Below are 11,402 nucleotides of genomic sequence, written 5' to 3'. Positions count from 1 at the left end.
AGTTAATGGTATAGGGGGTGTAGACATTTTTACCCTATTAAAATAATAAAGAGACAATAATTATTAATAATTATTTGTAAAATTAAGTTTATTTCTAGCTTTATGGCTTCTACTTAATCCAACAGCAGTGCATTCAGTTGCAGTGCATATTAACAACTTGATGATTTCTGTAATACTTTTAAAAGATGAATTAAATAAATAACAGCAATGCATTTTTACACAGTTACATGGTATGAACACAATGGATGTCTTATTATCTCTTGCCCGAATAATACAATCAAATAAACAGTTGTGGTTGCTAATTTGGTTTTGTGCATTTGGCTGCTGAGACATCAGTTATTTCCGCGGTTCTCCACAGCTCAAGAGATTTCTGAACGCAGGATCATATTACTCGCTTACTCCTTGCAGTAAATGTATATGACTCATGATGAGATAATGCTGTCATTTTAATGCCACTTCCTGCTGGTAATATGATTTAGAGCAACGTTATTGAAGTATTTTAATCTCTTATAGCTTGAAATCAACCTTTTTATTTTGTTTCAGCTTAAAATAAACTGGTCTATGTGATATACAAGATGGAACACTCAGATTAATTGTGGTTGAAAAGTATAGGCTTCAGTGTAGGCTAAAGGCTCAGGCCTTCTGTAATCATTTCTTGTATAACGATAACATCACAGTACCAGAAAGTGTTGAGTCATTCCTCATTACATGATGCATCATCCACATTACTTTAATGACATCACTGACATGTCAGTGCAGTCAACAGAGGGAGACTTCTGGATTCTCTGAGTGCTTGTGCACAGACAGGAAGTGCCATAAATCTGAAAATGCGATTACATTCACTTATCTCACTGAACAAAGAAAATACCAAAAGCATTTTTGTCCACCATTCAATTCTGTAAAACAACTTGACTGTAGAGAATGCAATAAACATATGTTTTAGGGAGTTTTCTGAATGTGTTACTGTATTTCTTTTTTTATGTCAATTGGCAACCATTTAGGTGTTAAAGCTGACTTTCTGTGAGGGAGAAAGCCTCATGTTATTTCACTGAATTGATTTCAATTGCTGTTTTTTTCCTCTATTTTCAGATTCCTGCTGGTCTTCTCCTGTCTTGTCCTCTCTGTATTTTCCACCATAAGAGAGTATGAGAAGAGTTCAGAGGATGCCTTGTATATACTGGTATGTCTACAGTGATTTCCTTTTCCTTTCAAACTGTGCACCTATGTTGTTTGCTACATGTGTTTCTTTCCTTGCTATCTTTATGATTTGCTTATGTCTCTAATAGTAGGATTAGCATTGCATCTTGTTAACATGGCAGATGAAAAATATCATCATTGCACTGCATCATTGGTTGTAGGAGGTCAACTTGTAGGAGTGTTATCTAATTACACAGGGCATTGCAATCATTGCAGCTATCATGCTCTGAGCGTTTGTATTGCCATCCATAGATAGCAGAAAACACCAGATTTCAGCTCCATATCCAACCTTATGTCCCAACTCTAAGCCCTTATGTTTGCACAAGTAGATCATGCAAACATTCCCAGGTTTCTCGTTTCCTTCAGACGCACTCCCACACAGGTAGGACGGTCTGTAAAAATGTCGGTGAGATGACTGTGAGGTGTGTGTGTGTGTGTGCTGTGCTCAGGAAATCGTGACCATCGTGGTGTTCGGCGTGGAGTACATCGTGAGGATCTGGGCGGCCGGGTGCTGCTGCCGCTACCGAGGGTGGAGGGGGCGGCTGAAGTTTGCCCGCAAACCCTTCTGCGTAATCGGTGAGACAGGACCCGCCCCTGGACGTGCGCACCGGTCACCTTGGGGGAGGGGTCAATGCTGAGGCTCTCCTTCTCACACAGTCTTGCTCTCTCTCTCCTGCCCGAAGGCGGTTGTGCGAAAGATGAAACAGAATGTTCCGTTCTGTTCTAATGTTATGAGTAGCAATGGCTTGCAGGTGTATTGCATTTCAGCAGATTTTAAAGGCCTTCAAAGACCAGCTCCTGACCTCATTTCAAGCTAGATCTTATCAATATTTCATATCAATGTTCAGTAAGTTAGGTGCCTGGCAGTGACTGTATATGAAATAATGTTAATATAATTGGATAACATATTTGCTGCATAGAAAATTTTTTCTCAGTGGTTTGTCTTGCATTGTTAGTTACTTTTTAATCATGATGCTATCATTAAACTTCAAAAAATTATTATATTATTATTATTATTGCCATAATTTATTGTAATGTTCTGTCTGTAATATGCTATCTTAAATTCAGCTCAGTTCTTTCCAAAATGAAGTGTCTAAAATGGGCTTGTTATTTTCCAGACATCATGGTGTTGATAGCATCCATCTCGGTGCTGGCGGCCGGTACCCAGGGGAACGTCTTCGCCACCTCCGCCATCCGCAGTTTGCGCTTCCTGCAGATCCTGCGGATGATCCGGATGGACAGGCGAGGCGGCACTTGGAAACTCCTGGGATCAGTGGTCTACGCGCACAGCAAGGTGAGCACAGAACCGCTGAAGCATGAGGGCTTCTTAAAGGAACGGGTGTGGTAGATTGGGTGTGGCTTTGTTGGGACAGCGACATCATTGCCCAATGAATTCAACTCTGCTCCTCATCCTCAACTCATTTTAGGACCCTGCGAGGAGAAAAATACTGGAAGTGACATGACGTAAATAGGCCTATCCTTTGTTGGAGGAAAGCATGGACTGCAGTTATTGGACCTATGTTTCTGCTGCTGGGTCAAAATGATTGGTGCTGTTTGCTGATTTTGCAAGATGGCATTTGCACCTTCAGGCAAGATCTTTAGGTTCGCAAAATGATTTCAAATTCAGCTTGAAATAAGCCTAAGAAGCAGAGCTGTCAAACGGAAGTCCTGGGGAGCTGGAGTGTGTGGGTTTCTCTGGTTTCCTTTCAGTTAATGCTCAGTTTAAGTGTTTTTGCTGTTTTGCCAAACAGTGATTACAGTTAATTAGATGTTGAGACATACCAAGAACCAGCAGATGCTGCAGCAACCCAGGGCTGGAGTCTGACATCCTTGCCTCTGGGCATTTTGAGATACCGATGTTTAGTATTACAGAATAAACAAGTTATCTTTAACAATAACTTTTATTTCACCTCTTTAGACTCAGTTCACTTAACACTCAGTTAAGTCTAAATTGTCCTTTGGGTCCTTATGTGGGAGTAAATGGTGTGTGGGCTCTGTGATGGATTGGTGATCTGTCCTGGATCTATTTTTTGCCTTTCACCCAATGTCTGTTGAGATAGGATCTAGCCCCCACCCCACCCCCACCCCCACCCTGCCCTGACCTGACCCTGACCAGGTAGGCAGTATATAAAATGGATGGATGGATGGATGGATGGATGGATATTATGTTTGTTTGGTCATTGCCCCTGCATTGGAGTCTTGGAAAAGAGTATTTCATTCTCAGTTAACAGCCTTAAGAATAATTAGTGAGGTATCAGAGAGCAGAGATTATAATTAGATATTCTAGTTAATTGAACAGCTCAACCTGATACAGTGGGTGAAGTGGTCACAGTTAATTTCCTCTCATTGGCCACACTGATGAGTCAGTTCGGAGAGTTTCTAAAAATGGATTGAAGTGTGACCTACGTTTTAGTAGTAGCTTTTGCTGAAGTGAATTTTGAGTGATAACTCAAATCACTAACATAAATGTGATTAGCAGAATTGCTTGCTTCTCTAGTGGCATTAGAAAAGCATATACAGATGGAAATTATTATTTTTGGTCCAAAGACAGCCTCTGTCCATGCTTAATTGCTATAGTTAATAGGTGACTTCTGACTGAATATAATTATTCAGTTATGATTACTGGCATCAGGTACCAAGTTAATACCACTTGGCCCTAACACAAGAGCTGTACCCCTACATTACTTGGCATTTTGTTTTTGTGACAAAACATAAAATTAATTTCATATCTGAAGTTTTATTGAGCACTGCAATGCTGACATGCTGATTAAGGAAATTATTTGCAATCTGAAAACACTTGCAAGTCATTCTTCGTCAATCAACAGAGTAATGAATAGGCCTAAGAGCTTTTGAGCAGCAATAAATTGAATTATGTCTATCGGTGATTTCATCACTGTTTCAGTCTCTTAAATTACGATGTTTCCTTAAAAAGTAAAATGATGGGAGCAGTAGTGCAGTGTAAATGTGTGTAATGCACAGCCAGCTATTAAATTATCGGGTGAAATCTAAATTTCAGTATTTATTGGTTGAGCATCAAGCTGTATAGTTTTGAAATACCAGTTTAATGGAAGAACGGTTCTGAACTGCACCAGTGACAGAGATTTGGAGACCTAGACAATACACCATATACAAAGTATTTATTATTTGTTTTCATGAGGGCGTGAGAGAGGGCACGCTGCAATCGGGACTAGGGCAGTTTGGTCTTGATCTTGTTCTATATCCGGGAAATACATAAAGTCTTGAGAAGATTTTGTGTTAGACTCCAACTTGAAGGCATGCTGCAGTTGACCCATAATGTCTTAAAGAAACGACCCATACCAATACCAGAAGAGTCTTAAATAACAGTGGATGAAAATGCACTATTAATATATAGTGCTGGACTGCCCCTCACCTGCCATCAGCAATTCAGCATATGCCGATGTCCTCCCATAGGAAACTTACTGTAGACATAGAGCTTGTCAAATATATAGAAATTAATTATTTAAAACCTCTTTATACTGTCAGTGGAGGAAGCCAAAAAGATAAGATGGTGACTCATAAAAGCACACTCCTGACGACAGCAAAAAATAAATAGGTATGCCTTGTTGCTTCTAATAATACCAAAACTTGTCAACAAGTGATTCTATCTGTGAGACAGAAATGGTTTGTCCCCAATATCATGGAGCTCACTGTCCGTGTGTTTGTGTATGTGTGTGTGTGTGAGCGTGCACGTGTTTTTGAAGAATGTAGACATCCATGGTTCTCCTCCAAAACATGTGGTGTCACCAACAGCTTCTTCTCATATCCCAGACTACAGCTCACTTCCATATACAGCTTTAGCATGCACTCCACATGCGCCCAATCAAATAGCGGGGCTTGCTAGACAGCAATTCGGGTGAGTCCCTAACTGCCTGAACCTTCCCATACCCAGAGCGATGTAATTGCCAGTTGCGCATCACCCTCTAGGGTTACTGGATCCTGCTGGCACTGGCACGGTCCAGATTTGTGTGGCTGTGAGGTTCACCCATGCACTACAGCATTAACCGAATTAGCTATACCACAAACTTCAACTTTCTACGTTTTATTCTGCCAGCTGTCTAGAACAATCATTATATAGAATCCCAGCCTTCATATGCCTTGCTGTTCTTGCAAACTCTGCAGTCCCAGACAGCCCGTCAGTACTAATCTCCAGAGTTATATTGACACAGAGCTCAAAGCAAACTTGAGTACCGTAAGTCTGCGTTGCTAAATTTGTGCAGGGGAAAAACTGGGCGGGATTCCAGCCAGGTACTGTGAATGCCCTTCTGCGCTACGTTCTCAGGCCAGCGACTCATCTGTGAAAGGCCAGGGGGCTTGTGGGTAATGGATCGCTATGCATTACCCTCAAAGTTTGATACAGTGACGTGATTTTTAAAAATGATGTACAAGGGTGCATTCGATGCATTAGATGAAGACAAACAGTAGTGTATACTAAAACAAAGTTTTACTCACTATATTTTTGCTTATAGAGCGAGTTTCCATTACAAGGACTTGTTATGCTGTTTACACTGAAACAAATACATGGTTGCTCAGCTGTTTTTGTCCTGATTCATAACTGGCCTTCCTGTAGCTGTGGGAGTCATGATGCTTGGGCTCTGGAACGAGGGTTTGTTGAGGTGTTTTTCTCTGTGGTAAACGATTATAACACATTTTTGTCGTCCTCACAGGAGCTGATCACTGCCTGGTACATCGGATTCCTGTGCCTCATCCTGGCATCTTTCCTGGTGTATTTGGCTGAAAAAGAGGACAACACCCAGTTTGAAACCTATGCGGACGCACTGTGGTGGGGACTTGTGAGTCTTGGTTTTGAACCTTTACGGGGACTCAGTAATATATAATACTTGTTAACAGGGTAGTTCATTAATTCAGTGGTTGAACTTCAATATTAGATTTCCAGTATGTCTCTGGAAGATATTTAGTGTTCCCTACTGATTTAAGTCATCAATAAATGCTCTTAGGTTACTTAACCTAGAACAGAACTTTGGGGAAGGGCTTCTCTCAAAATTCTCAATTCTTTTGTAAATAATGTAGCATTTTCTGGAAACCCGTCTTCACTTACTTTCTCATGACTAGATTTGTTATACCTTGCCTGTGCGCTAGACCAATTACCCTTTAACTTCCCAGAGAAAATATAGAGATAAATAGTTGAGCCAGGATTTATCCCTGTCCGTTCAGCATTGATGGAAGGGTTCGCACATTGATTATTGAGGGTCTCTGTGTCCAATATCAGCTTTCTTCCCCCTCCATCAGATAACTCTGACTACCATAGGCTATGGCGATAAGTACCCAATCACCTGGAATGGACGACTCCTTGCCGCGACCTTTACTCTGATTGGTGTGTCTTTCTTTGCACTTCCAGCGGTAAGCTTCCCTCGAGTTATGTGCCCTACTGAGGTATAAGGTGGCGGTATGGCATAATGGTTAGGGGAATAAGATTGTAACTTAAATGTTGTGGAGTTGATTCCCAGATAAGATTCTTCGTTTGTAAAACCCTGAATTGCTTCAGTAAAATATCCTGCTGTATAAATTGATCGTATGAAAATATGTAATAATATGACAAAATTAATATGTAAACGTAATGTGTGTGTGCTGTTGAAGAGGAATTGTTTTGTCCAGGTTTAAAAGATATATGGAAGCTAGCCTGAAAGCAACGAATAAGCCAGTGCTTGAATTTACAGATGCAGGAGAGAGACACTTATTTAGGGCATAAATGTACAGTGTAATATAATGATTAGAGAGCTGGGCTTGTAACATAAAGGTTGTGGCTTTGGCTCCCAGGGTACTGCCTTTGTGTCTTTGAGTAAGTTCCTTAACCTGCTCCAGCGAAATATCCAGCTGTGTAAATTAATTATATGTACAAAATGCTGTTTGTGTGAATTGCACAGTTTGTGTAATCGCATGCCATCGATGTTTTAAGCAGTCATTGTGCTTTGCTGTAGGGTGCAGTCTTTTGATTGGTTCAAAAAAATCAAGGTCTGACAGTCTGCTTTCCCTGGCTGTCAAAGGGTATCTTGGGATCAGGGTTTGCCCTGAAGGTCCAGGAGCAACACAGGCAAAAGCATTTTGAGAAGCGGAGGAACCCTGCCGCAGGACTGATCCAGGTACAGTGGTGCGCTGATAGATTTTGTCCATGTTCCCGAGCACTGCTCATCACATCTGAGGTGTCTAGTGCAGCTAAACCCGACCCCATGCAAATATAAGTCGGTACATTAGATGGAATATATCAGGGTGTCCATACTGTATAGTGTTGTGCTCGAGCATGTGCTGCCTTTTGTTATTGATAAAGTAACCTGATAAGATTATTGAAAATTCATCTTTAATTTCTTATGTTTTTTTTTTTTCCTTAACTGTGTTAAGGCTTTGTGTTATTTTCATTTGCTTTGGTTGCAATTCAGATTCTTAATTTTCCACAGATAGTTTAGATTCACTGACCTGATGTCCACATTGATTTAATCTATCGGGCAATAATTAAAAAAATGTTTTTTTATCTAAATGAATCATTTGGCTTTGAAGCACATAAAACGAGAAATTACATGGTCTGATCGATTGAAAGTCCTAGAATGTGAACACAGGAAATCTATTGATGAGAATTGTAGCTATTTCTGACACAATGTGGCCTTTAAAGGCTAGATCATCCCACAGCAGACATTAGAAGTATCTAATTAAGAACAATTTGCAACTTGTTACAAGTCAAAAGTTGTAGTTGTGGCTGGAACAAAAAACAGCGTGTGGGGGGTGGGGGGGTCAGCCAATAGTGCAGTTGTTATATGATCTTGCAGCTGCAGGCACATCCACTGGAGCTCTGCTGTTGTACCTGTACCCAAGGGAATTAACCTAAATTGCTTCAGTAAACTGCCCTGTTGTGCAAATGCATAGTAAGTTAAAGGAAATATATAAACTCTGTTAGACATTTTGAATAGGGCTGTCTACTAAGTAAATAATATTGGCTGCGTCTAAAATGGCATAATGTGTACTATATATGTATACTGTTATTCAGCGTTTCTTAATATGTGAGCAAAAGTTATGATGGCTTTTTGGACATACTACATCATCACCGAAACGCGCCACAACCTTTCAGCACTTTGTGCGTTGATGACGGCCACGGACCTGCCATTTAACGAAGATGCTAACGTTAGCGACAGATTTAATCTGGCATTTATTTAGCTACCGTTATTTGATGCATACTATGGTTTTGGACATACTAAAAACGTTCACATACTATTTAGACATACTATACACATTCTGAATCAGGCCTTGAATCCAAGAAGTACCACACCAGTTCTGTATCTGCAAGACAGACAGAGAACAATGTTCAGCACTATGAATAACAGTAAAACGGAAAAAGGGATATGTACAAAATCCATTTTGCACTATAATACTGTAGCTCTTGTACAAATTGACACAATATAAAGTACAAACGCAGCATTATTTCAACTTGAAGGCCAACAGTTGCTCTGTGCATTTGTGTGTGAGTAATTGTAGGTGGTGGATTTGGATTCAGAAAGGGCAAGACTTAAAGCTGACCTTCAACAAGCACAGAGCCTTGGTTTTTGAATAGGATTAGACAGAGAAATCTATTTTGTTGACAACGACTGTGCTGAGTAATAGGCGAATGGCAAACCGTAAATAAACGTTTCTCCGTTGTCTGTTCCATACGTGCAAATGCGCAGTACATGTACCACACAGGTATAGCATGATTGATGATGATTTTTTGTTTAATTGTGAAAACTTGGATTGAGCCCCACATTGAGAGTGTGCAGTGTACTGGGAGGCATTATGCAGAATGGCTGTACACTGCGTTTAATCTTCTTTCCTTAACTTGTTTTCCAAATCCAGGCCGCATGGAGGTTTTATGCACTAACCTGACACGGACAGACCTGCAGTCCACGTGGGATTATTATGAGCGGACAGTGTCTGTCCCTATGTACAGGTATTTTACTGGGTCTACTTTCATTCAACATCGACCTGAAATCCAGCCCTCCATGCTCACAGCGCTGTCTGTATGAAATACTTGTGATTTAAGTGACTCATTCCAAGCTTTTTAAAAGCCACTTTCTTTCTTTAACAACATTACAGTACTTCAACTGGAGAGGCAAAGTTGTCTTCAACCTGGGAATGATCCAGTTTGGAGTTTTATGAATTCTCTTTTGATTGAACAGGCCAAGGCTCTGCAGTTCAGTTTGCTTTGAACTTTTTGTCATCATTACATGTTTGCTAATTGACAGTAACATGGTCTCTGTGTCTCCATTCGGCCATATTAGATTATCTGTTTACAAACAGTGCTGGATTACATTGTGCTGATTACTCACAAAATGGAGATGTGCTTATACTTCTACTTCTCTCCAGTTCTGTTGCTGATGTTGCGGTTTCAAGGGGAAAGTTGTTTACCCTAAACAACATTCGCACTGCTTCATGTTACCGTTTACACAATGGGTGCCGAAAAACACGGCTGTTTTTTTGAAATCTTCATTGAAAATTTTAAAAGCGTTGTACAAGAGATAAAATGGGTGTAGGACTTATGATTGATTTTACATTATTGATGCCTGGTAGATAAGTCTCTGTTTTTTTTAACCAATAATGTCTGATAGATGCTCAAGCTCTTGCTACTTTGACATTTCAGCGGGCAGTACTGTAGGTTCCCAGATGGTCATTGTCTTATAGATTGCATTAAATGTGCCAGATACATCAATCAAAGTCTGCTTCATGCCCCGTCTCTTTGTTCAGTGTCTTATTGGTGTGCCAGAATTAATCTGGTTTCTAATTTGTTTAGACATATGAAAATTTTTCATTTATATGAAAGTAGTTTTTGGCTGGACCACAGCAGCGGGGCCAGCCCTACAAACGCGAATGTCTGTAACTGTGTGACTGAGTTGACTGAGTGATGAAGTTACACCATTGGTTGGCTGGATCACGTGTCTTAGGTCCAGCCATATAATAGGTTTTAACCTGGTCTTGTTCTTTGTGCACTGAGACTGACAAGAATCATTATATTAGTTATTAGTGTCGCAGCTATATAAAAAGTTTCATTTGTCATCTTTGACTTTCTGTTTTTAAAATATTATTTCAGTTTTTGCATGTGTTTTTGATCAGCACAAACAGTTTTTGTGTTTTAGAGTTTCTGACAAACTCTCAGCTTTACAATGACAGGTATAGAGCATTTCAGGTTTGTGGTCAAAAGCGCAAAAAAAAAAGAAGCACTTCAAAAATCCCGTTTCACATTTTTCTCCCCCTGTACCACTTGGCTCATCCAATCCTCTACTTTTGACATTTTTTTGCAGCTGACTTGGAAAAACAGATACCCTGTTAGGGAATGAGGGAATAAGGAGATGGAGAAAGACTGTAGGGATAGCAGCTATAGTGTTTTTATGTAACACTGTACATCTTCCTCTGAGACCCAGTTTGTTTAACAAAGCCTCTATTGTTCAAAGATAGCAATATTATGGATTGTAATTATTTTATTTTACAATGTCTTTAACATGATGTGAAAAAACTAATAGGCACTAATCTTTCAGATAATTGCCAGGCTTATTAATTCAATTAAACTCAATTATTATTTATTTATTAAATTCAACTCACCCAATTCTATTTGTGTAGTACTTTTTTACCTGTCACAAAGCAAGGAAACCTGGAAAATTAAGCTGGAATGGGCTTGAACCACCAAAAAACTGGAAAGTGAAGTACAAATAAATCAATTAAACTATTCATCTAGCACAGTGGTTCTTAACCTTGTTGGAGGCACCGAACCCCACCAGTTTCATATGCTCATTCACCGAACCCTACTGCCCACTAACTGCAGACTAGACTGAGGGGTGGACCTCTGCGGCGGAGGCTCCACCGAACCCCTGAGACCGACTCACCGAACCCCTAGGGTTCGACCGAACCCAGGTTAAGAACCACTGATCTAGCATAATTGATCAAACAAAAGAAACCATTAAAGGACAAAGTTCTATTCAAAGGTAAGATTTAGCCTTGTCTATTTCAAGATGATTAGCTGCCAGTGCTGGAAGTACAGGCTAATTTTTATTATTTTAATTGCCAGCTCATTGAGCACAATTGACTATATTCAAAAGGCGCAAGTATAGTGAATGCTGTGTAAGTGCAGTTATTGGATGGTGGTTGACCCTCCATAAAGGACATTGGTGAATTATCCATTGCAATTCCCAAGGACATTGTATTGATCCATCTGG

At 40.0% G+C, this 11,402-nt stretch overlaps 1 protein-coding gene across 1 annotated transcript; it reads left to right on the top strand.

The window, feature by feature from the left end:
- Positions 1-1,069: 1,069 nt before the first annotated feature.
- On the top strand, positions 1,070-9,145 carry LOC118219437 (potassium voltage-gated channel subfamily KQT member 2-like; the record flags this gene model as incomplete). Its single annotated transcript, XM_035402574.1, is given in 8 exon segments — positions 1,070-1,180; positions 1,647-1,773; positions 2,316-2,491; positions 5,883-6,008; positions 6,466-6,576; positions 7,221-7,316; positions 9,052-9,067; positions 9,070-9,145. Coding segments are annotated over 8 exon segments (839 nt in total), but the record flags the coding sequence as incomplete, so codon positions are not given.
- Positions 9,146-11,402: the final 2,257 nt, after the last annotated feature.

The sequence above is a fragment of the Anguilla anguilla genome, unplaced genomic scaffold (assembly GCF_013347855.1).
Source record: "Anguilla anguilla isolate fAngAng1 unplaced genomic scaffold, fAngAng1.pri scaffold_227_arrow_ctg1, whole genome shotgun sequence".
Taxonomy (NCBI): Eukaryota; Metazoa; Chordata; class Actinopteri; order Anguilliformes; family Anguillidae; genus Anguilla; species Anguilla anguilla.
The sequence above is the reverse complement of the archived record's forward strand: the minus strand, read 5'-3'. Positions and strand labels throughout refer to the sequence as shown.